The sequence below is a fragment of the Salmo salar genome, chromosome ssa05 (assembly GCF_905237065.1).
Source record: "Salmo salar chromosome ssa05, Ssal_v3.1, whole genome shotgun sequence".
NCBI classification, from domain to species: domain Eukaryota; kingdom Metazoa; phylum Chordata; class Actinopteri; order Salmoniformes; family Salmonidae; genus Salmo; species Salmo salar.
This window is the reverse complement of record NC_059446.1, coordinates 43,131,056-43,158,211: the sequence shown is the minus strand read 5'-3', so window position 1 is coordinate 43,158,211 and position 27,156 is coordinate 43,131,056. Positions and strand designations below refer to the sequence as shown.

The window sequence follows — 27,156 nt, the reverse complement described above, 5'->3', positions numbered from 1 at the left end:
AGATGATTTTATGTAATTAATCCACCGAGTTTTTACATTATCAAAGTGGCCCACGATTATTCAGCTCACTTCTGTATCCCACACTCTGCTAACTGTCCTGGTGATACAAGTCTCTTGAGGTCTGAAGCGGTGTCCTCAAACTGAAATTGTGTGTGTGTGCGTGCATTTGCATTTTAGAATGATAAAACTCAGCACTCCTCAGCAAATTGCTGGTGTTCCCACAAGCTAACTGATTACAGTATATCATATAATGATATTTGTAAATGATGTTTGTGGAAGAGTTTTGCCGGCACTGAAACAGCTCCATTCTATTTGCATGGATTACTGATCCTCTCAACATTGCTCAGTATGAGAAGCTGTGTAATCGCTTACACAACAATATGTTTATTTTCTCCCTACTGCCTGTCCTATCTCTCAATGTGTGCTTGTTCTTTTACAGCTCTCCTCACAACCAGACCCCCGAAGGTCCTGTTCCCCACTGAGAGACAGGCCAGTGTTATAGATGTCCAACCGGGTAAGTCTTCCCCATGGGAGCCAGTGCTAACGCTCTCCTCTCCATAGAGCAGACAAGTGTAATTATAGACTGCAATAGTCAGGGGCTCCTTGCTGCTTTCTCTCCAACCGGGCTGGCCTGTTCTTCAAAATACATTTTACTGCAGTGCCTTTTGGATGGGGATCCATTGCCATTGCTGTGTCAATATAGTTTTGGAGCTCTGTTTGTTGGAATGTCCTCTACTGTAAAGCAGCAGAGTGATCACCAACACTGCATTCTAATGCCTGAGTCAACCCCATTAAAAAGTGTTGCTGCAATCAGCCAAATATGCCTGAGGGGGCATTTGCAATACATACATCTGGGGGCTAATAGAAAGTATAACACACAAGGCAGGCAAATGCTCAGAGAGATCAAAACAGAACACAGCATCACCACTGGCATGCAGGATTCCCCTGACCCTTGTTTCCATATTTAATTATGAGCTTGTTCTAACCTGGGGGAGGTGCCCGGCCGTAACCTCTCAGCTCATTCTCCTGCACCTTGTACAATGTAGGCTAGAACATTTTAATAAAAGGGCCAGTTATCAGCATGAAACAACACAATTCTTTCAAATCTGTGTCCATACAATGATTGTGTCAAAATTACACTTAATTTAAAACATTTTACCGGAACGTTACAACCACATATTCATACTACAATGTGCTTTCGGCACTTACCATGCAAAAAGCCCTGCCTGCGAGATATACAAACACTCTTCAAATCTTATTCTGGAGCTCAGGACCAGTTGACAATAACAAAACAAGTGCGAGGAAGGCATATTTAAGCTGTCAAGTTGGGGTAAATTATAGGCCATTATTCCACATGCATCAACACAGAGACTGGGAGGAGACAGCTGAAGAGATGGAGTTTCCGAGCTCCTGCAGAGCCAAGGAGATGTCGTCGTCGTCTTCTTCTTCTCCTCCTCCTTCCTCTTCTTCACTGTTCGGTATTTAAATAATACACTTCACCTAACAACTGGCTCCGATATGACGGGTTGGCTTAGCACGCTACTACCTTGTGCAGTGTTCACATTCAGTTCTGCCATATTGTGAACACTATTCAGTTCAACTACATTGTTGCACGTAACTTTACGGTTTCAATTGGAAGTTACTTCATTTGGGCTTTTGTTAGCCTTGCTTTACAGATACAGTAATTGTATACTCTGCTCTAGGCCAAGGTGTTCTGTGGGTGATTGGCACTTGGTACACCAATTACCCTCAGTGTTCAGTAGTCTTGCTAGAAGAAACCAGGCTGAATCCAAGCTGTTTTACAAATGTGTATTTTTCCCCCAGTTTAAGAACAACCCTGTTACCCAATCAGTGCATAATAGCTTTCTGGATAATACACAAACTGGACCTTATATGCCTTGCTTTACAACCCCAGGACATTTATTGCAGTTCTTCCTATGGAATAAATATATTTACTGCTTTACCATTCTCAATCGTTACCTTTCTCTGCGTGGTTATTATATTTCTGATAAGATGAAGAGTCGGGTAGCCCCAACCCAATTAAACTTAATAGAGTGAGCAGTCTGTATAACACAGCATAAATCTCTCTCATCCAGCAAGCCCCCTGCGCCCTACAATGGATTTCACACCTTCTGTCACAGGCATTCCATCCATGCGCATCAGGATTTATCGAGTGCCTTGGCGTCTGGAGAAAGAGCCCCTTAACTACGCCTGATACAGGAAAAAAATATCTCTGGCAGGGTGGGTGTGGTGGGTGTTTGTTCCAAAGGTATTGCCGTATTGAGTGAACGCAATGTATATTAATAATTGTTCGTAAAGTGTAAACACGACTTCCTCGTACAATATTGTCAATTTCTCTTATGTTGTTGTTATTTTTTCATCTCAGCAATGGGTACAATGATTTTGTATCGATTTTATGTATTTGATATGAAAAAATGCTTTTTTATGTTAAGTTATTTGTTTCAATGATGAATAGATAGGGAACAGGGAATGGTCTGGGCTGCTTGAAGGAGAGAAAGTATAAACCTTGGGTGTTGCTAAAGTAATGGCTTTCTCAAGGATCCATTCTCCCTCTGAGGCGAAGGAACTGGTCATTTGTACTGAAATAGGCACCCTAATAACAAAAAGATATTTACAGCTTTGTGAGCCATGACTATACCCAGTCTTGTTGTCATTGTTGCTTTATCTGCAACAACAAAAAAGTAGGAAGAGTGACACTGTCTCTAACTGACACACAGTTTTGTTATACTCATAGACTAACAAATATTGAGGCTGGAATAAATATGGATGTAGATTTGATCAACCTGTCCCTTACCATTACTCCTTGTAATCCATATAAAACATTTATGACGTGAATGTGAATATGCTTATGGCTCAAGAGACCTAACAGATTGAATTAAGTCCTTCTATATGATATCCAATCCGCATCTCATCAAATTAAATGTGAGCTGTTAACTGCTCCTCCTCGAATGGGCAAAACAGCAGCGTCCCCTGAAAAAGGAAAGGGCTCCTTGACAAGAACCTGTAGCCCCACAAAATTGGTAATTAATTGTTGTGCGGCAGGCACTGTGGTGAGTTCTGGCGGCTGGACCATTAGGCCACAGCTGTCAGTGTTTATTAGCTGAGGAGACGCTAAGTGCAGAGAAGATTTAATAGCTCCATGGAAATCAGCTCCCCCGTACCCTTTACACGAGAAGGGCCTATTATTAGCCACAGGGCGCCTGATTAGCCGCCGGAGCATCTGAGAGGAGTGACACGATAAAGGAGAGGACCAAGGAGAGGAGAGCGTTGCGCCGCTGCGTCTCTGCTCTGTCTGTGGTTCTGCCTACTCTTCATGGACAGCCCCACGCCATGAGGGCCCTTCCAGCAGAGGAGGAGGAGAGGAGAGGCCATATTAAGACAGAACGCCTGAGATTACACTGAGGCTCCTGGCTAGATGGATACACTGCAGGAGGAGAGTGGGGGGGGTATTGTTAGCACGATGTTCCAGGAAAGCACATTATTCATCTCAAAAAGGGCCTATTTTCTGTGCATTAATGTCATGTCATGAGGAAAATCCTCATACTGTATATAGATGTAGGATCTTAATTTGACCAGTTTCTCGGAGCAGGAAAAAATATTTACGCTGCAGCAACAGGAAATGTGAATTATTGTGTGGATTAAAATGAATTGACATTTTTGTAGGGGCTGATACATTTTTAACTAGAGCAAATCAAGTCAAATAAAATAAAAGTGCAAATTACAAACTTTAGAAGCATTTTTAAACGTAGAATACATTACAAGTTTGCATTTCCTGCAACAACAGGATGGTCAAATTAAGATCCTACATCTGTAGTTTGTCTTGACCTCAGGTGTGCAATAACCCAAAATGGCAGACCATAAATACCACTGTTGAATGAACGCCACATTCCCACATATTCACCTTGATCTAATCACAGGGTCGGTGACAAACGGGCAGTGTCATCCTCACGCAGCCAATCCAATTATGTGAATGCATTCAGTTCCCCCACAGTGCACCAAGCATGGCTCCAGCATCTCCTGCTTCTGCTTGGCTCTTCAGTTTCTTGGAATTTGTGACACATAGGAAGACAAATATGTCTCTGTAATGCGGAGGGGTGGATTGGCACTCCATCAGTGTCTGGGTATTTATGCTTGATATAAATATCCAGAGAGTGACAGGAAACAGAGTTGGAGGCCCATCCCGTTGAGCGCAGAGAGAGCTGGGTGTCAGAATGATAGAGTAACAGCAGAGCGATTGCGCTCTGTGTAGGAACATATCTCTCTCACTATAATTTGTCATCAGAGTTGGTTGCAAGACTCATAAATATGTTAATTAGCTGTGTTTGCAACCTTGAGTGAGGGGGAGAGTAAGAGGAGGAGAGGAGTCAGTGGGGTGGGGTACAGAATCCCGCTGTGTGTTGTGTGTATCTGTGAACTACAGAATCAAGTTGTAATACTTAACATTGATCAACCGCAGGGTATTATGGCAGTAGGAATAGCTTTGCCTTCAGCTTATTGTTTTATGATGTGTTTGCTGTGTGTTTATAACTATGCTTACACTGTATGCCCCATACAGTATGTAGTACACATTTATAAAGGTCTTAGCTTCTGGCAGTAGGTCATTCTACCTCTTCTTGGAGCTGAAGTACATTAACAGAGCCTAATATTAAGAAACATTAATTCCTTTGACACAACTCTCACAATAAAAAGCAAGCTAATTAGTACTGGTTTGTTAGAGCAATGATGTACTTTTAATGCCAGTTTACCTTTGAAGTTGCTATATATGGCATATTTACTTTCATTTGTTTCAAACAATGTGTATAGTACACAGTAGTATATGATTTACAGTACCAATCAAAAGTTTGGACACACCTACTCATTCAAGGGTTTTTCTTTATTTTTACTATTTTCTACATTGTAGAATAATAGTGAATACATCAAAACTATGAAATAACACATATGGAATCATGTAGTAACCAAAAAAGTTTTAAACAAATCCAAATATATTTTGGATTTTAGATTCTTCAAAGTAGCCACCCTTTGCCTTGATGACAGCTTTGCACACTCTTGGCATTCTGTCAAACAGCTTCACCTGGAATGCTTTTCCAAAAGTCTTGAAGGAGTTCCCACTTATGCTGAGCACTTGTTGGCTGCTTTTCCTTCACTCTGTGGTCCAACTAATCCCAAACCATCTCAATTGGGTTGAGGTCGGGTGATTGTGGAGGCCAGGTCATCTGATGTAGCACTCCATCACTCCTTGAATTCTAAATAAACTATTGACAGTGTCACCAGCATAGCACCCCCACACCTCCTCATAAGTCCACCTACTCTGCGTCTCACAAAGACATGCCGGTTGGAACCAAAAATCTCAAATTAGGACTCATCAGACCCAAGGACAGATTTTCACCGATTTAATGTCCATTGCTCGTGTTTCTTGGTCCAAGCAAGTCTCTTCTTCTTATTGGTGTCCTTTAGTAGTGGTTTCTTTGCAGCAATCCAACCACGAAGGCCTGATTCACACAGTCGCCTCTGAACAGTTGATGTTGAGATGTGTCTGCTACTTGAACTCTGTGAAGCATTTATTTGGGCTGCAATTTCTGAGGCTGGTACCTCTAATAAACTTATCCTCTGCAGTAGAGGTAACTCTGGGTCTTCCTTTCCTGTGGCGGTCCTCATGAGAGCTAGTTTCATCAGAGTGCTTGATGGTTTTTGCGACTGCACTTGAAGAAACGTAGAATTTTCTGGATTGACTGACCTTCACTTCTTAAAGTAATGATGGACTGTCGTTTCTCTTTGCTTATTTGAGCTGTTCTTGCCATGATATGGACTTGGTCTTTTACCAAATAGGGCTATCTTCTGTATACCAACCCTACCTTGTCACAACATAACTGGTTGGCTCAAACGCATTAAGAAGGAAAGAAATGGCACAAATTAACTTTTAACAAGGCCCACCTGTTAATTGAAATGCATTCCAAAGCTGTCATCAAGGCAAAGGGTGGCTTCTTTGAAGAATCTCAAATATAACATATTTTTATTTCTTTAACACTTTTTTGGTTACTACATGATTCCATATGTGTTATTTCATCATTTTGATGTCTTCACTATTATTCTGCAATGTAGAAAATAGTAAAAATAAAGAAAAACCCTTGAATGTGTTGGTGTGTCCAAACTTTTGACTGGTACTGTATATCAAATATGTATGAGTGTAAAACATTTTACCAAGCCAAGAAAGAACAAAGACAGTGATCATCATGCACGTTTCATTCCAAAATCCACATCTGCAATTTCCGTTCTGCCATTTCGCTGATCCTTTTGTTCTGTTTTGTTCTCAATTTTCATGTCATTCTGTTTCCCAAAATATACTTGCCAATAAAACTGTCACTTGTGATTGTTTCAGAAAGGTGTGCAGATTTTTTGTTTCCAATAACAAGGGAGGACGGCAGGGGGAATGACCAACTGGATATCACAGTGTCATTCTAATTGCAGGGGGAATATTTCTTGATCTTTTTATAATTAAAGATTGCCAATCTGGTGTACGAAAGCCCAAGGAGGTCCCATTCCTCATGACTCGTTACTAGTCAGTCAAAGATTAACTTGACATGGCAGTTTGCTAACATTGATCAAATGAAATATGATAGTCCTCAAAATATAGAGCACATAGCCTACTGGCCATGATCATAGTCCATAATGGTTTTCAGCAATTAAATAAAGAGTGATATCTCTCTCGTCGTCAAAAGAGTGTGAACCTCAAACTAGCAAATTAACCTCAAACCTCGTTTCAGTCGGAATTAACTTCCCTTTCGTCCGTAATTAAGCCACTGTCTTCAAAGCCTTGATAAAGACAGTAATTACCCTGTTAACATCAGAAAAACGTAATTATTTGGTATCCTATGTAAATGTTTTTCTCCTGGTTTCTAAACCACATCGCCAGGCTAGGCTTGGCTCTCTCTGTGTCTGTTGTTAGCATGCAGATGCACAAGTCAGATCATCAGTAGTAAAATAATAATAAAGGCAGCTAATTAGTGGTATAATGACTTGTCCTTGACAGGAGCTTCTCTCCTCTCCTCTGCAGCACAGAGAGCAGCCATGAGAGCTCTATTAGGGATGTGTATAGAAGTCCAACCTTCCAAGTCCTTTCATGTTGCGTGTGCTGCCTGCTAAGTATACAGCCGCACATCTAGAGTGGGGAGGCGGTAGTGTGTGTTGTGTATGGATGGGAGATAGCTAGCTATCACAGTCATTGACATGGGGTAAATGAACTCGTGAAAATCACCTCTGTGGAGAGATATTTTGAAATTCCCTCCTGTCTTTTATCGGTTTGATACAGCGTACAAAGTACTGTCTTGAGACCAGATATCATATTCATTATGTACCATGTTGTCTATGAATATGTTTAGTATTAATTTGTCTTCCAGTTTAACTAGTTCAACAATGTTTTTATGGGGATTAGCGCCATTAACCTCTTGACACATGCAGATGTGTCTAAATCAGACCCTCGTCCCACCTCATCCTATCCCTCTCACCCCAACACAAACACACACACCACTTCTCTATAACTCAGTTTGCGATGCAGCGGGCCTCAAAGACCAGTCTGACTATAAAGCAAAACATAATGCAGGCACCAGGGATGAGAGTGTGAGCATGTGGGTCTGGGCAGATGAGATGTAGTTGTTGTTTGTGTGCGTCTGTAAGTTGATGTTCTTATGTGAAAATAAATATATGACCAGGGTCACTCACCATCCCAGGTCCCCTATCTACAGAGGAAAATGTGTCCCAAATTGGCAAACATCCTATCGGTCTAACTATCCTATGCTGAAAAGAACCGAGATAATGGAATGGAATTACCTCTCTCTGTCACCCTGTGGGAAAGGAATCAACTTTTTGGTCACTGTTCCAGAGAGTGAGTAGGTATTAAATAAAACAGTTGGCGCCAAGGGAATGGGCACTGGGCATGGGCTGGTCCTGGGGTCAAAGGTAACCCTGTGGCATGGCCAGAGTACCAGACACAAGAAGCTAGCCTCTCTGTATTAACACACACATCCCTCTATAGGCTGCTGGGAGCTGGGTTACTACACAGCACAGCGCAGGCCAGGTGACACATCCACCTGACAAGCCAGTGCATTGCAGCAGTTGATTGTGCTGCTCCAACAGCTCCCTTTGAAAGGACGACAAGTGAAATGAAAATGTCAAGCCATTTGCACGGTTTGTTTCACAACACATTTATGCCTATCACAGGTGTTCTTTTAAAATGCAAATGCTGACCGTTTTTTTTACGTTGAAAGCTGCAGAAAAGGCTCTTTGTGCCTAGCCTAGTCATGAATAAATCCCTTATTGAAATTGCATGATACCTTTTGCCTTGAATCTGTAGTACTAGGAAGTCTTTACAAGGATACAGCACTAGATGAACGCTCAAAAAAACCCTTTTAGCGTTCATCCAGACTCATTTGGTGGTCTCTGATGATAGGGTGAAATTAGATATGTGTATGTATTGGGCAGGACCAAATATAGTTGTTATTATGGACTGCAGGTCTGGCAGGCTTATCCAGTTATCAGTGTGTGTGAAGTCAGATTCAACATACTGCTGTAAATGAGGAGCTTGTGTGCCCTTTTCAGGCCTAATGTTAATGACCTTTCTGTGAGCTCTGCGGTGACAGATTTAGAGTACAGCATGACACGTAGCTACAGTATCCACAGGCAACGTTACAAAAGATAAAAAATCATACAGAACTTTACAGAATGTGTGGTAAAAATGTGTGGTAACCCTTTCCAAGATGGCGTAGCAGTCAGACGTCTTTGTCCTTTCGTCTTGTCATGTCACATGTATATATATATATTTATATATTTTCTTCGCATATCTTTTTATCTTTTTTTTCTTCTAAAAACTCAACCTCAAAACACTCTCCTGCAACCCGCCTCACCAATAAAAAAAAAAAGTATTATTTACCTCAAATCTGAAATCCACAACAGAAGCTAGCCAGCGGTTAGCCAGAGGTTAGCCAGTTCACTGGCTAACGTTGGAGTTCAGCTAGCCATGGTTGGCAGTCATCAGCTATCCCTTAGCTCAAAAAGCTATCGGCAGTTTTGTACAGCGCGACTCAGACCAGAGCATACCGGACCTATTTTCTCTCCATATCCCCGGATTTCTACCGCAGGCTCTGGACATTTACACCTGGATCTTGCAGCTAGCTAGCTGCTACCCGAGTGACTATTGGCTAACGTCAGTCCCGGAGCTAACATCAATTATTCCGGAGCTAGCCAGCTGAAGAGTTCCATCAGCCACTCCTGGGCTACAGTCACCTATCCGGACCCGTTTTACTGCCGATGCGGAGCCCCATCGGGCCTTCACTATAACTATTTTGGCAATTGGACTGGTCCCCCCTACCACACGGAACCCCACTAATCTACCAACGGAAATGCACGAGGTGGCTAAAAACAGACCTCCCTCCATCTTCCGCCAGCTAGCTGTCTGAATCTCACGGGACCCTTATGATCACTCAGCTAAACATGCCTCTCCTTAATCTCAATATGCCTTGTCCATTGCTGTTCTGGTTAGTGTTTATTGGCTTATTTCACTGTAGAACCCTGCTCATTATACCTTATCCAACCTTTCAGTTCCACCACCCACACATGCTATGACATCTTCTGGTTTCAATGATGTTTCTAGAGACAATATCTCTCTCATTATCACTAAATGCCTAGGTTTACCTCCACTTTATTCACATCCTACCATACCTTTGTCTGTACATTATACCTTGAAGCTATTTTATCGCCCCCAGAAACCTGCTCCTTTTACTCTCTATTCTGGACGTCATAGATGACCAATTCTCATAGCTTTTAGCCGTACCCTTATCCTACTCCTCCTCTGTTCTTCTGGTGATGTAGAGGTGAATCCAGGCCCTGCAGTGCCTAGCTCCACTCCTATTCCCCAGGCACTCTCTTTTGATGACTTCTGTGACCGTAATAGCCTTGGTTTCATGCATGTTAACATTAGAAGCCTTCTCCCTAAGTTTGTTTTATTCACTGCTTTAGCACACTCTGCCAACCCGGATGTCCTAGCCATGTCTGAATCCTGGCTTAGGAAGTCTACCAAAAACTCTGAAATCTTCATCCCTAACTACAACATTTTCAGACAAGATAGAACGTCCAAAGGGGGCGGTGTTGCAATCTACTGCAGAGATAGCCTGCAGAGTTCTGTCCTGCAATCCAGGTCAGTACCCAAACAATTTGAACTTCTACTTTTAAAAATCCATCTCTCTAAAAACAAGTCTCTCACCGTTGCCGCCTACTATAGACCACCCTCTGCCCCCAGCTGTGCTCTGGACACCATATGTGAACTGATTGCCCCCCATTTATCTTCAGAGCTCGTGCTGCTAGGTGACCTAAACTGGGACATGCTTAACACCCCAGCCATCCTACAATCTAAGCTTGATGCCCTCAATCTCACACAAATGATCAATGAACCTACCAGGTACCACCCCAAAGCCGTAAACACGGGCATCCTCATAGATATCATCCTAACCAACTTGCCCTCTAAATACACCTCTGCTGTTTTCAACCAAGATCTCAGCGATCACTGCCTCATTGCCTGCATCCATAATGGGTCAGCGGTCAAACGACCTCCACTCATCACTGTCAAACACTCCCTGAAACATTTCAGCGAGCAAGCCTTTCTAATCGACCTGGCCCGGGTATCCTGAAAGGATATTGACCTCATCCCGTCAGTAGAGGATGCCTGGTTATTTTTTTAAATGCCTTCCTCACCATCTTAAATAAGCATGCCCCATTCAAGAAATTTAGAACCAGGAACAGATATAGCCCTTGCTTCTCTCCAGACCTGACTGCCCTTAACCAACACAAAAACATCCTGTGGCATTATGCATTAGCATCGAACAGCCCCCGTGATATGCAACTTTTCAGGGAAGTTAGAAACCAATATACACAGGCAGTTAGAAAAGCCAAGGCTAGCTTTTTCAAGCAGAAATTTGCTTCCTGCAACACAAACTCAAAAAAGTTCTGGGACACTGTAGAGTCCATGGAGAATAAGAACACCTCCTCCCAGCTGCCCACTGCACTGAGGATAGGAAACTCTGTCACATCCGATATATCCACTATAATTGAGAATTTCAATAAGCATTTTTCTACGGCTGGCCATGCTTTCCACCTGGCTACCCCTACCGCGGTCAACAGCACTGCACCCCCCACAGCTACTCGCCTAAGCCTTCCCCATTTCTCCTTCTCCCAAATACAGTCAGCTGATGTTCTGAAAGAGCTGCAAAATCTGGACCCCTACAAATTAGCCGGGCTAGACAATCTGGACCCTTTCTTTCTAAAATGATCTGCCGAAATTGTTGCAAACCCTATTACTAGCCTGTTCAACCTCTCTTTCGTGTCGTCTGAGATTCCAAAAGATTGGAAAGCAGCTGCTGTCATCACCCTCTTCAAAGGAGGGGACACTCTTGACCCAAACTGCTACAGACCTATATCTATCCTACCCTGCCTTTCTAAGGTCTTCGAAAGCCAAGTCAACAAACAGATTACCGACCATTTCGAATCCCACCGCACCTTCTCCGCTATGCAATCTGGTTTCAGAGCTCAAGGTCCAAAACGATATCGTAACCGCCATCGATAAGAAACAATACTGTGCTGCTGTATTCATTGACCTGGCCAAGGCGTTCGACTCTGTCAATCACCACATCCTCATCAGCAGACTCAATAGCCTTGGTTTCTCAAATGATTGCCTCGCCTGGTTCACCAACTACTTCTCTGATAGAGTTCAACATGTCAAATCGGAGGGCCTGTTGTCCGGGCCTCTGGTAGTCTCTATGGGGGTGCCACAGGGTTCAATTCTTGGGCCAACTCTTTTCTCTGTATACATCAATGATGTCGCTCTTGCTGCTGGTGAGTCTCTGATCCACCTCTACGCAGACGACACCATTCTGTATACTTCTGGCCCTTCTTTGGACACTGTGTTAACAACCCTCCAGACGAGCTTCAATGCAATACAACTCTCCTTCCGTGGCCTCCAACTGCTCCTAAATACAAGTAAAACTAAATGCATGCTCTTCAACCGATCGCTGCCCGCACCTGCCCGCCCATCCAGCATCACTACTCTGGACGGTTCTGACTTAGAATATGTGGACAACTACAAATACCTAGGTGTCTGGTTAGACTGTAAGCTCTCCTTCCAGACTCACATCAAACATCTCCAATCCAAAGTTAAATCTAGAATTGGCTTCCTATTTCCCAACAAAGCATCCTTCACTCATGCTGCCAAACATACCCTCGTAAAACTGACCATCCTACCGATCCTCGACTTCGGCGATGTCATTTACAAAATAGCCTCCAATACCCTACTCAATAAACTGGATGCAGTCTATCACAGTGCCATCCATTTTGTCACCAAAGCCCCATATACTACCCACCACTGCGACCTGTATGCTCTCGTTGGCTGGCCCTCGCTTCATACTCGTCGCCAAACCCACTGGCTCCAGGTCATCTACAAGACCCTGCTAGGTAAAGTCCCCCCTTATCTCAGCTCACTGGTCACCATAGCAGCACCCACCTGTAGCACGCGCTCCAGCAGGTATAGCTCTCTGGTCACCCCCAAAGCCAATTCCTCCTTTGGCCGTCTCTCTCTGAATCTCTGAAACTCGAAACACTTATCTCCCTCACTAGCTTTAAGCACCAGCTGTCAGAGCAGCTCACAGATCACTGCACCTGTACATAGCCCATCTATAATTTAGCCCAAACAACTACCGCTTCCCCTACTGTATTTATTTATTTATTTTGCTCCTTTGCACCCCATTATTTCTATTTCTACTTTGCACTTTCTTCCACTACAAATCTACCATTCCAGTGTTTTACTTGCTATATTGTACTTACTTTGCCACCATGGCCTTTTTGCCTTTACCTCCCTTATCTCACCTCATTTGCTCACATTGTATATAGACTTATTTTTCTACTGTATTATTGACTGTATGTTTGTTTTAGTCCATGTGTACCTCTGTGTTGTACGTGTCGAACTGCTTTGCTTTATCTTGGCCAGGTCGCAATTGTAAATGAGAACTTGTTCTCAACTTGCCTACCTGGTTAAATAAAGGTGAAATAAATAAATACATTTTAAAAAATGCTTAAAAAATTATTGTACTGTAGTAACAAACCCATATTTTTCCTAAAGGTTTGAATTAATCAGTATCCGTCAGTTGCATTTTGTGATTTTTTTATACATTGAAACTTTGACTGTATTTTTATATCTCACCAAGACTATGCCAAGTCACCAACTAATCAGTTATATACTGTACAGCTAACTTCATGTATGACCTCCAGTGGTGTCAGTGTGTGGTTTGGTTGTTTTTACGCTTTAAGAGTTGTGGCACTCAGGATAGCGATGGAAAGTTCAGCTCCTTTTACTGACTCAGATCTTTTTGACTCGTTCAGTCAAAAGAACAAATCTTTCGACTAATTTTGTTCATTTGAGTCAGTAATGCCCAGAGCACGCAGGACCTCCTTGTCACGCCTTGACCATAGAGAACCAAGGGCTGTAGTAGGTCAGGGCGTGACTAGGGGGTGATCTAGTATATCTATTTCTACGTTGGTGCTAATGTGGTTCCCAATTAGAGGCAGCTGTTTATCGTTGCCTCTGATTGGGAACCATATTTAGGTAGCTATTTCCCCACCTGTGTTTTGTGGGATATTGATTGTTAGTGTGTTTGGGCACTACGTCCTCACGGTCTTTGTAAGTTTTGTTATTTTGTTAGTTTCCCTTAAATAAATATGTGGAACTATACTCACGCAGCGCCTTGGTCCGCTCATTTCCAAGACTGTGACACCCCTACCGGCTAACGATGAACTGAAAACTCGAAATAGTCATCATTCTACAAGCCTCTCGTTCACATGTCGTTCACCATAAAGGGGCTTATTTGGTCTGTCATTTGTGAGTGAGACTTGTGAAAGTGTGTATGTTTTGGTTCTACAAAGCTGTGTCCATCATAACATTCAATACAATGTACATTTGTCAATAGCTAAGCATACAAATAAGAGCATTTCTTGGTACACTCTTAGAAAAAAAGGTGCTATCTAGAACCTTAAAGGGTTCTTTAGCTGTCCCCAAAGGAAAACCCTTTTGAAAAACCCGTTTTGTTTGCAGGTAGAACCCTTTTGGGTTCCATGTAGAACCCAGCGTTCTACATGGAACCAAAAAGGGTTCCACCTGGAACCAAAAAGGGTTCCACCTGGAACCAAAAATGGTTCTACCTGGAACGGAAAAAAAGGTTCTATGTGGACAGCCGAAGATCCCTTTTGGAACCCTTTTCTCTAAGAGTGTACATTTGAAATGAGATCTAGTTGTGGCCGCAAACGGACTAGATTGTGAATGACTCTTGGCGGAATGCATTGCTTGACTGCCGTGATGGTGATCAGCACAATATAATTTGAAAACTGCAGCGCCCCCAAACGATTCGTTCCGAAGTTCGAGTTTGTTGAGGATAAACTGTATGTTTTGGTTTTACAATGCTGTGTCCATCATAACATTCAATAATCAATTAATTGCATTCATTCTTGCACCATGCGATCAATTATCAGTTCTGAATTATACTTTTCTTCTCTATGCTAACTGCAGCATGATCTATTTTGCAAATATGACAGACAGTTGTTGGTCGGAGCACTTCTCCTGAGTCAACGGAGGAGCGCGTATTAATCCTGCTGTAGAATTCATTGCGGCCAGCAGGTCAAACGAACAACTAAAATGAACAAGTCACTCAGAAAAAGAATCATGGCTCTCAAGTCAGTAAAAATAATCATGGCTCTCAAGTCAGTAAAAAGAATCATGGCTCTCAAGTCAGTAAAAAGAATCATTCAAAAAGAATGAGTCGTTCCAGAACTACATAGCACTAGTTCAGGAGTGAATGTTTAGAAGAAAAGGTCAGGTGTGTTCTGTTTCGACAGATATGACCTCGATGGGGCAGTTTTATGTAATGTGCGGTAACCACAAATGTTCTTTCCATAGATCATGTCTGACATAAACAACGAATACTTTGTGGCATAAACCATTCCTAATGAAAGGTGCATGTCACCTTTCACATCTCTGACCTGTAAAGGTACTCTAGTGTGAGTGTATTTGAGATATTCATATTTGTTGTTGAGGGGTTTGTGTGTTTATCTATTCCCAACAGAGATGATGGATTATGTTTGAATCAGTAATATAGTGGTATGAAGACACCATAGTATAACCTCACAATTGCTTATGCAACATTAATTTTGAATTAATAGCTCACATGCAGTGCACTGTCCTTTTTCAGCACATGGCAGGGACCATATGGAAATTGAGTGAAATTAGATTTGTATTAAAATGAAATCCCTGGCAGACCCCTAGAAGGCTCATGATGTGATTGTGAATATGAAGATTAGTCTTGACCCAATGTGTTCAGAATGTCACCTCTGAACTTCAGACAGCCACAGAATAGTTTTAATTCTAGATTGCCACATGTAAGTTTTACCTAAATCCGCCCCTCTTTTCAGTCAGGATAGTTAGAAGGTTAATTCATACAGATCTGCATTGCTCTGTTCACTCTCTCTCTCACTTCCAGTCAGACCTGTACTTCTGACGTACATTTCTATGAAGTAAGTCTCTCTGGAGTCAACCTGAGGTCAAGGAGTTTCTCAGTACTTACTGTTGGGTCCCATAAGTGCAGTCTGACCATTCCATACTGTACATCTTTAGGGCAAATCCCCTCTGATTAGAGATTTGTAAAGTGGCATGTTTTATCTTGTTTCTTGCACCACTTTTACCATGCATTCATAAACTGGATATACCAGACAATAATGGAGGACAGAAGCTTCTATTATCCTGCAGTGGTCAGACCTGATGAGAGCTGTCAATCAACCACTGTTACCCAATAAAATCCCTTTGCCCTCCATCTGTTGCAGTCCTATAGCTATTCTAAGTTTATGCCCTAGTTTCCTTACTCACTCTATCTCGTAATTATGATACTACAGTGACACCCCAGTAGTGACTCACGCTGTATCAAGATATATACTGGTCGTCGCAGTGGTGGCACAGGGCTACTCATTTCTCCTAGGTGGAGATTTTCTCTTTTCTCCCTCTTTCACCTGTCCATCTCCTCATTTGAATTCCATGCTGTCACTGTCACTTGTCCACTCATTGTTGGTATCTATCGCCCACCATGTGCCCTTAGAGTTCCTCAATGAGCTTTGACAGCTTGATAAGCTAATTTCCTGATGATGGCTCACTGCTCTTCATACTTGGCGACTTCAACCTCCCGACTTCTACCTTCAAATAATTTCTTTCCCTCCTTGCCTCTTTTGACCTCACCCTTTCCCAGTCCCCTCCCACTCACAAAGAAATATGCTTGACCTCATCTTTACTAGAGGCTGTTTGCCTACTATTCTCACTGCAATCCCCCTCCAGGTCTCTGATCACTACTTTGTTTCCTTTTCTGTCTCCCTTTCCTCCAACCCTAGCCGCTCAGCCCCTACCCAAATGGTCATGCGCCATCTCAATCTTCGCTCTCTCTCTCCCACTACTCTCTTCTATCCTATCATCTCTCCCTTCTGCTAAATCCTTCTTCCTCCTGTCTCCCTTTTCTGCCTCTTCAACCCTACTCTCCTCCCTTTACGCATCCTATGACTCTCACTGTCGGCCCTCCCCTCCTTTTCCATGGGTGAGTGACTCATTGTGAGCTTACAGAACAAGGCTGCAGGCAGCTGAGCAAAATTGGAGGAAAGCTAAACCTCCAGAGGACCTATCATCCTTCCACTCTTTCCTCTCTACCTTCTTTTCCTCTGTATCTTCTGCTAAAGCCACTTTCTATCACTCTAAATGGCAAGCTTCTGCCTTTAACCCTAGGGAACTCTTTTTCACCTTTTCCTCCCTTCTTAGTCCTCCACCCACTCCCTCCTCCCTCTCTGTGGACGACTTTGTCAACCACCTTGAAAAGAAGGTTGACGACATCTGCTTCCCATTCATTCAGCCTATTGAGTCCACTGGTTCTATTCACACAGAACTACCCTACACCTTGACCTCTCCAGATGAAATCTTGCGACTAGTGAGGTCCGGCCGCCCGAAAACCTGCCCACCCAACCCCATCCTCTCCTCCCTTCTCCAGACCATCTCTGGAGACCTTCTCCAATTCCTCACTTCCCTCATCAACTCATCCCTGACTACTGGCTGTCTCCCTTCTGACTTAAAAATGTCAGAGTCGGTCCCCTCCTCAAGAAACTAACACTAGACTCCTCTAACGTCAAAAACTACAGACTAGTATCCCTTGCTATCGCTGACCAACTCTCTCGCAATCTCTCTCAGAACGACCATCTTGACCCTAACCATTCAGGTTTCAAGACGGGTCACTCAACCGAGACTGCTCATCTCTGTGTCACAGAGGCTTTCCTCACTGCCAAAGCTGACTCTGACTCTGCCTTCGACACCGTGAACCATCTGATCCTCCTCTCCACCCTCTCACGGATGGGCGTCTCAGGCTCTGCAAACTTTTGGATTGCATCCTCCTGGCAGGCCACTCCAACCAGGTTTCATTGAGAGGATCTGTGTCTGCACCACATACTCCCATGACTTGTGTCCCCCAGGGCTTGATTGTAGGCCCTCTCCTCTTCTCTCTTGACAGCAAGTCACTCTGCTTCGTCATATCCTCACATGGTCTCTCCTATCATTGTTATGCAGATGACACTCAAATACTTTTCTCTAAACCCCCTTCTGACAGCTAGGTGGTTACATGCATCTCTATGTGCCTGGCCGATATCTCAGCTTTGATGTCGGCCCACCACGTCATGCTCAACCTAGACAAGATGGAGCTGCTCAAGATGGAGTTGTCAACTCCACAGTGTCTGCCTCCCAGAGAGCAAAGAACCTTGGTGTGACCCTGGACAACACCCTGTCGTCCTCTGCAAACTTCAAAGCAGTGACTCACTCCTGCAGGTTCATGCTCTAAAACATCCGTAGAGTACGACCCTACTTCACACAGGAAGCGGCACAGGTCCTAATCCAGGCATTTGTCATCTCCCGTCTGGACTACTGCAACTCATTGTTGGCTGGGCTCCCCGCTTGTGCCATCAAAACTCTGCAATTTATCCAGAATTCTGCAGCCCGCCTGGTGTTCAACATTCCCAAGTTCTCCCATGTCACCCTGCTCATCCGCACACTCCACTGGCTTCCAGTCAAAGCTCGCATCCACTACTGCTTACAGAGCAGCAAGAGGAACTGCCCCTCCATACCTTCAGGGTATGCTCAAACCCTACACCCCAAACCGAGCCCTCCGTTCTGCCAGCTCTGGTGTCTTGGCCCTTCCACCCATATGCGAGTGCAGCTCCCGCTCAGCCTAATCCAAGCTCATCTCTGTCCTGTAACCCCAATGGCGGAACCAACTTCCCCCTAAAGCTAGGACAGCAGAGTCCCTGCCCATCTTAAAAAAAAAACATCTGTAACCCTACCCCTTCAAAGAGTATCTTAAATTATCACACAGCAAACCCCCCCCCCCCACACACTGCCTTCACACAGCAACCTCTAACACTCTGACTTGACTTTAAAAAAAAAATCCTTACTAACTCTGATTTTGCTGATAGCTACTTGATTGAGGAAGAATGTACTTACTATGACTTTTTATGTGGTTGTCCCACCTAGCTATCTTGAATGCTCTGGATAAGAGCGTCTGCTAAATGACTAAAATGTCAATTTAATACCATCATAATGATTCTTCATTTTGTTAATCTGGGTAGTTGTGCGTTTGAAATAGCCCAAAAGGCTGAGAAGGTAATTAACCTGTGCACAAATTGGAGATAAGGTTGAATCTAATTTAATATTTTTTTAACGATGGTCATGAACCCCATCATTTTTAAGTTACCCATCAAGTACTTGTTAATTAGATGTCTGCCAAGATTGGACTCAATACGGAGATGGTACTGGACTTTCTTTAGACCGCATACTGGAACGCTGGAAGTTTTCTAAATATCAACCTCCCACCCATCCTGGTTTAGTTTAACAGATACGAGGAATTGCTCCAAACCATGGCAGCTTAATTTCCTGTTATACAGGATATTGAATGTATCCATTTCCAGAGATGATGAATTGTTGATTATTTGTTCTCTCCTAAAATAGTTTGGGGTGTTTTTGAGGTTCTGGTACTGTACCTTATGTGTGTGAAATCTCTGAAAAGTATCTTTATTTCAATGGTGACGCTTATTTTAGTAAGGGCATCTTTGATTAAAAAAAAATCTGTTTATCCTCTGATCCTGGGTTTATGTTCGCCAATCAAGGTAATCAAACAAAGCAATAATATCTGTTTGTTTCTGTAATAAAATAAGCTAGATGTTAGGAGAGGGAGAGATGAAACCCTCCTACCCACTGACAATAAATAATAAGTCCAGGGAATTAAAAATAGCAATACAAATGTCTTGGATTTACTTATAATATGATTAAAGGTTAATCACGTTAAGAGTCCATGTTACCACAATATACAGTTGAAGTCGGAAGTTTACATGCACTTAGGTTGGAGTAATTAAAACTTGTTTTTCAACCACTCCACAAATTTCTTGCTAACAAACTATAGTTTTGGCAAGTCGGTTAAGACATCTACTTTGTGCATGACACAAGTCATTTTTCCAACAATTGTTTACAGACAGATTATTTCACTGATAATTCACTGTATCACAATTCCAGTGGGTCAGAAGTTTACATACACTAGGTTGGCCCTTCCACCCATATGCGAGTGCAGCTCCAGCTCAGCCTAGTCCAAGCTCATCTCTGTCCTGTAACCCCACTGGCGGAACCAACTTCCCCCTAAATCTAGGACAGCAGAGTCCCTGCCCATCTTAAAAAAAACATCTGAAACCCTACCCCTTGAAAGAGTATCTTAAATTATCACAGTAGTACGCAAGTATAAACATTGGACCACGCAGCCGTCATACCGCTCAGGAAGGAGACATGTTCTGTCTCCTAGAGATGAACGTACTTTGGTGCGAAAAGTGCAAATCAATCCCAGAACAACAGCAAAGGGCCTTGTGAAGATGCTGGAGGAAACAGGTACAAAAGTATCTAATCGAAGCCAGTCTGAAATCTCAAATTAATGGTGGAGATCTTATAATAACTCTATGCCTTTTCTTATCGGGTGATATCCATCAATGTCCTGGACCTCAGTTTATCACAAACACCATTAAACGGCCTATGTTCCCATTGCTCTTCTTGCGAACGCTGGATAAAGAGTAACAGCAAAGCTTTGGTATGTTTGGAATGCGCGCAGTGGATTCATCTAAAATGCAGCAATCCTAGCTTTGGGCATGGGGTCAATGAAGCTTACCTTTGCTGTCTGTGTGCTGTACTCATGGGGTGTGTGAGCATTGATGGTGGAGTGGGACCAGTGGACTTACCGAGGGTGGAGAGTGCACCGAGGGGGGGGGGGGTCCACAGCGGCGAGGGGGCCACCAGGGGAGGGTGACAGGGAATACGGTGGTGAGGACGATGGAGCAGCCTCTGGGGAGGGGTGCTCCATGGTGGCAGAGAGGCCACCAGAGGCAGTGCAGCGGGAAGATGGTAGTGCAGTGGGAGGCGAGTTAGTGGATCGGGAATTCAGTGAGGCCTTTGGCAAGAAGGGTGTACATTTTGTGCACTTAAATGACCACAGCTTACTACTGAAGATTGATTTGCAAACCAACAGGCGTATCTCATCAGAGGTGGGTGTCTTATGTTTTACTGAGACATGGTTGGATTCATCTGTTTGTGACTCAGAAATTGAGATAGGCAATTACTCTGTTGTCAGGAAGGATCGGAACGGTGGGGGGTATGTGCGTTTGTAAGATCGGACATTGTTTTTAACGTCAAATCGGATTTAAGCGTTGATCTGGAGATTGTCTGGCTGGATATCTGCCTTCCCAGAACCAAGCCGATTTTGTTTGGGGTGTGTTACAGGCTTCCCAATCAGAATGCATTCTATGAAGGTCTTGAAATTGTGTTGTCAAACTGTAATGATTCCCTGGTGAAGGAATCATTTTATTGGGGGATTTCAATACTGATGTCTGTATTTATGCACTTCTGTAGATCACTTTCTCTGACCAACATTATAAAAGATCCCACCAGGGTATGTGAAACAGTGCAAAGTACGATTTACTTAATATTGGTGTCTGATAAATCCAGAATATCACAGAGTGGAGTAATAGTGTATGGAATCAGTGATCATTTTAATACATTTTGCTCAAGGAGGGTTTTTAAGGATATATTTAAGTGTTACAAAACCGTTAGAATCAGAGACTCAAAAAATACTGTGTTGAAATGTTTAGGGAGCAAGTGGGTAAAATTGACAGGTCACCTGTGTTGGATAGTGTAGGGGTAGACAGTGGCTGGGAAACCTTTAAATGTAGATTCCTTGATGTGGTGAATGTGATGGCTCCCATTAGACGGGTCAGGGAAAAGCAGAGATCTAGCCCTTGGTTTAATCATGAGATTCTAGAATCTATCCAAGCAAGCAATAAGGCCTTTAAGAAATGTAAGAACTCTCAAGAGCAGCCTGATTTTTGTCCTATATAAATGTCACAGAAATGAAGCACAGAGCAGGATGGATGAAGCTAATAGGGGTTACTTTGCTGAGAAAATCATTGAGAACAAAAATGACCCTAAAAAGCTTTGGAAATCATTTAGCCTCTTGAGGACCCCTTCGAGATAAAATCCCGTTAACGGGATTGGTTGGACAACAACCAGTGAGATAGCACGGCGCGAAATAAAAAAAATAATAATCTCAAAATTAAAATTCAAGTATTATACGGCATTTTAAAGATACTCTACTCGTTAATTCGAATCACATTGTCCGATTTCAAAAAGGCTTTACGGTGAAAGCAAATCATTATCCAAAAACCCAATGTTTACATTGGCGCGTGACGTTCAGAAAATGTTTTCTCCCCATAACTCCCGGTGAATAGGCACATATATTTACAGAAGAACTCATAAACGTTGACAAAATGTATAACAATTATTTAAAGAATTAGCGATAATCTACTCGTTTATGCAACCACTTTGTCAGATTTCAAAATAACTTTACGGAAAAAGCACATTGTTCAATATTCTGAGTACAGAACTTAGCCTTCAATGCTAAGCTATACAGTCAGCCTACAACCACGGCGTCGACAAATCTCAAAAAATATGTTAGAAATATTTTCTTACCTTTGCTGATCTTCGGCGGAATGCACTCGGAAAGGCACCCACTTCCACAAGAAATTTTCATTTGTTCTGCAAAGTCCATCATTTATGTCCAAATACGTCCGTTTTGTTGACCCATCCAGAACACTTTACAATGCCATGTGGCATGGACGCAAATCCATAGACGAAATGGTCAAAAGTTCCATTACCATTTGTAGAAACACGTCAAACGATGTTTACAATCAATCCTTTAGGGTATTTTTTAACGTAAAATTGCGATAATTTTACAACCGGGCAATAGGTATTCATCCCAGAAGAAAAATAAAAAAACAACGAAGTCACATGCACGCGCGTCATAAGACATCTGTCCTCAGACTGGCCAGTGATTGACTGAGCCACAATTTTCTGCCCGGTAACAGGTGACGGATGAAACCAGTTCCTAAAGATTGTTGACAGCCAATGGAAGAGTTAGGAGGTGCAACGTAAATCCTATGTCACTGTAGTTTTTCAAGGGATTCAAAAGAAAAACTACATTTCTAATTTCTCCCACTTCCTGATTCAATTTTTCTCAGGTTTTTTTGCCTGCCATATGTGTTCTGTTATACTCACAGACACCATTCAAACAGTTTTAGAAACTTCAGAGTGTTTTCTATCCAAATCTACTAATACTATGCATATTCTATTTTCTGGGCAAGAGTAGTAACCTATTTAAATTGGGTATGTTTTTCATCCGGCCGTGAAAATACTGCCCCCTAGCCCCAACAGGTTTTAAGGAACTAGGCTGTAGTAGTACTACCAAAAACAAACTAAACAGTATGGGAGATGGTATATGAAAAAGCAGAAGTTGCCAATGAATTCAACTCTTGTTTTACTTCTGTTGCCAGCAAGCTGGTTAGCAAGCTGGCCACCAGTTCTGGTTTGTATGGAAACAACCAAGTCAAGAAGTACTATGCCGAGTTAGGGGTTCAGCCAAACTCTTTTTCCTTTGCAAAGGTAGCAACAGACAACATATTCAGCATGCTAGAAGAGCTTAAATGCTCCAAAGCCACAGGCCTTGATAATATTCCTGCAAGGTTTCTTATAGATTCTGCCGAGAAAATTGTATTACGCATATCGTTAATTTTTCTCTTGAACGAGGTATCTTTCCCAGGGACATGAAACAAGCTAAAGTTATACCTCTGTATAAGAAAGGGTCATAGTCTGACCCTGGGAAGTATAGGCCTGTATCTATTCTCAGTATAACATCAAAGATCCTGGAGAGAGTTGTACATGAGCAAATGTATGAATATGTCAACAAACAAAGTCTAATGTATGATTTTCAGTCTGGTTTTAGAAAAACATACTCCACTGATTCATGTCTACTTTACTTGACTGACTTCTCATGAAAGAGATTGATGAGGGAAATCTCTATGAAATGGTACTGCTTGACCTACAAAAAGCCTTTGATACAGTTAACCACTGTCTCCTAATCTCCAAAATGGAGGCACTGGGGTTAAGCAGTATCCCTCTAGGCTGGATAAAGTCATATTTATCAGGTAGGGAGCAAGTAGTAGAGGTTAATGGTTCACTGTCTCAGGCAAAACCAATGAGTTGTGGTGTTCCGCAGGGGAGTGTGCTTGGGCCTCTACTGTTTTTACTGTATATTAAGGATATGAAAGATGCTTGTTCTTGCCATCTTTTCCATTATGCGGATGACTCTGGTGTCTCACAAAAGTAAAATTATGTTGGAGAGCATACTTAGCACAGAGCTTACTAACATTATAAAATGGCTTGCACTTAGGGAAAACTGAGGCAATTATTTTGGGATCCAGACCTAAATTGAGTAGGTCCTCTGAAATCAGAGTGGAGTTAGGGGGTGAGGTGCTGACTACTTAAACCTCTGTTAGCTACCTGGGATGTATCCTTGATGGAAGCTTGGGAGGTGTGAGAATGGCCAATAAAGTGCTAAGGAAAGTTAATGCCAGGACTAAGTTTTTGGCTAGAAAGTCCAAGCTGCTTTATGAGGACTCCATAAAAGTGCTAGCCACTGCCCTCATTCAATGCCATTTGACTATGCTAGTACTTCCTGGTTTGGGGGCTTATCTAAGCTTATGACAGGGAAGCTCCAGATAGCCCAGAATAAGCTTATCAGTGTAATATTGAAGGTGAGTCAACTTACTCACATAGGCAGGAGCTGCTTTCAGGAACCAATCTGGCTGCCTGTTGAGGCTAGGGTGTCCCAGATTAGACTAGGTTTGGTTTACAGGAGTATTTATGGTTCTGTGCCCAGATATATAACTGATTACTTTCCCCGTGTTAGGCATATACACAATCACAGCACCAGATCAGGTGTTGTTGATGTGGGCTTATACAGGTTCAGGAGTAATGCTGGGAAAGTTACTTTATTGTATACTGGAGCCTCAGAATGGAATGAGTTGCCTCTGCCCATAAAAACGACGTCCTCTCTGGAAAGCTTTAAAAATAAAATATGTTTGATGTCTTCTGTGCCCATATGAATAAACCCTATGATGTAACTGCAATGATGAGATAGATGTTCTGCTTCTTTGTTTTTATGTTTTATTATCTCAATGCCATACTGTGTTTAACTGTGTTCGATCTTGCCTAGCCATCATGTCTCAAGAGGACCACAATGAAAATAAGTCCCAGGCTTTGTGTGTTATCCTCGATGATTTAACTCATGTGCATGTATGGATTAAGTTTTATGTGTGCTTGTTTTTTAAAATGGTCGAATTAATAAACTAAAGGACCAATGCAGAGTTTTTTTTAATCTCAATATTAAATAATTTCTGTTTAACAATTAACCTGTGATTATTTTCAATCCAAATTGTCAAAAATAAACAAAAATAACTTCTTAGCAAAGAGCAATTTTTCAAGGAATATTTTTTCTAGGACTGTTTGGGAGTGGTCTGAGTGGGGAGGGAAAAACTGAAAACAAGCTGTTGTTGGCAGAGAGGTTTGGAACTCTTTCTTTTTGGTCTATTAATTCATTTAACAAAACTTCATCCCACCAAAAGAGGCTGAAATTTCAGGCAGTCTTTTCAAACAGCTCTTGTACTAAAAGGGCATTATCATAATTTTCACAATTTCACAGTATTATTCCAACCTCATAGTGTGGAAATTTACACTGAGTGTCCAAATCATTAGGAACACCTACTCTTTCCATGACATAACAAGCTATGATCCTTTATTGATGTCACTTGTTAAACCCACTTCAATCAGTGTAGATGAACGGTAGGAGAAAATTTAAAGAAGGATTGAAACAATGATTGTATATGTATGCCATTCAGGTGGTGAATGGGCAAGACAAAATACTGAAATATTATCAGGTATGAAGGTAAGACCCATGAGCAGACAACGTCGAATGAACAATGGTTTAATAATCCAACAGGAGCTGGCAATAGACAGGTCAAGGCAGGCAGGGGTCAGTAAACCAGAGGTGGGGCAACAGTACCGGACGGCAGGCAGGGTCAGGGTAGGCAGAGGTCAATAATCCAGAGGTGGGGCAAAGGTACAGGTCGGCAGGCAGGGTCAGGGGCAAAAAGAGTGGTCAGGCAGGGGGGCTCATAGTCAGGACAGGCAAGGGTGAAAAATCCAGGAGGGCGAGAAAAAGAGAGACTGGGAAAAGCAAGAGCTGAGGCAAAAACTCTGGGTGACTTGACAAACAAGACGAACTGGTAATAGACGAACAGAGAACACAGGGGATAATGGGGAAGATGGGAGACACCTGGACGGGGGGTGGAGACAATCACAAAGACAGGTGAAACAGATCAGGGTGTGACAGTACCACCCCCGTCCCCCCGTCCCCGTCCCCGCTCTGGCGTCTTACCTGGTTGACCGGGGTGTCGGCGGTGGAAGTCGGCGATGAGGGCTGAGTCCAGGATGTCTCTCGCGGGGACCGCTTACCCTCCCAGTCCCAGGCATTACCCTCCCAGTCAACCAGGTACTGGAAAACCCTGCCCCGTGGTCGAACACTCAGGAGGCGTCTCACCGTGTACGCCTGATGGCCATCGATGACCCGGGGAGGAGGGGTGGGCCTGGAAACAGAAGACAAAGGGCTTTGAGACACGGGCTTAATCCTAGACACATGGAAAGTAGGGTGAATATGGAGGGTACGGGTTAACAAAGGACGAACAGCAGTGGGACTAATGACTCTAGAGATGGGGAACGGGCCGATGAAACGGGGGGGAAAGTTTACGGTTCCGGGTGGAGAGCCATACCCTCTGCCCGAGAAGATAGCGTGTAGCAAGGGTCTGGTGGAGATCCGCTTGTTGCCTATACCTGGAAGTGGTCTTCAACAGAGCGGCCCAGGCTCACTTACAGGTACGGCGACAGCGGTAGATGAACATCTGGGAAGAGGGATTGCTGACTTCCTCCTCTAGCTCAGGGAAGAGCGGAGGCTGAGCGTGCAGAATGCCTTCCAGAACCGGGAAGAGAACTGCAGACCCCGGTCGGAGACCATGTCTGCCGGGAGTCCGTGGATCCGGAAGACGTGCTGCACCATAAGCTGGGCCATCTCCTTGGCTGAGGGTAGTTTGGGGAGAAGAATGAAGTGGGCGGCTTTGGAAAACCAGTCGACCACAGTCAGGATGGCAGTGTTGCCCTCAGACGGGGGGAGACCCGTGACGAAATCCAGGGACTATATGGGACCAGGGACGGTGAGGGACAGGCAGTGGTTGGAGAAGACCAGCCGGAGCTTACCAAGGAGTCTTGTTCTGTGTGCAGACCGTGCAGGCGGCGACGCAGGCGTTGACAAACGCGGTAACATCCAGAACCATAGTAGGCCACCAAAAGCGTTGTTGCACAAAGGCCCGGGTCCAACGAGAACCCGGGTGACAGGCAAGCCTGGAGGAATGGGTCCACTCTAGGTCCGCCAAGCGGACAGTGTCAGGCACAAACATCTGGTTATCTGGGTCCCCCCCCCCCCCCCCAGGGTTCAGCTGGGACCGCTGCGCCTCCCGGACCTGTTTCCCTGTACCCCAGCTGAGTGCCGTCGCCAGGCACGAGGT

General features: G+C 43.4%; 1 protein-coding gene across 1 annotated transcript in view; it reads left to right on the top strand.

Annotated features, from left to right (window-relative positions):
* The window catches only part of il1rapl2 (interleukin 1 receptor accessory protein-like 2), a 330,998-nt gene that overhangs the window by 265,067 nt on the left and 38,775 nt on the right, over window positions 1–27,156 (top strand). The window contains exon 6 of the mRNA XM_014200126.2: window positions 440–514. Within this exon, the coding sequence (XP_014055601.1) occupies window positions 440–514 (75 nt within the window). The remainder of the gene's footprint in view (window positions 1–439; window positions 515–27,156) is intronic.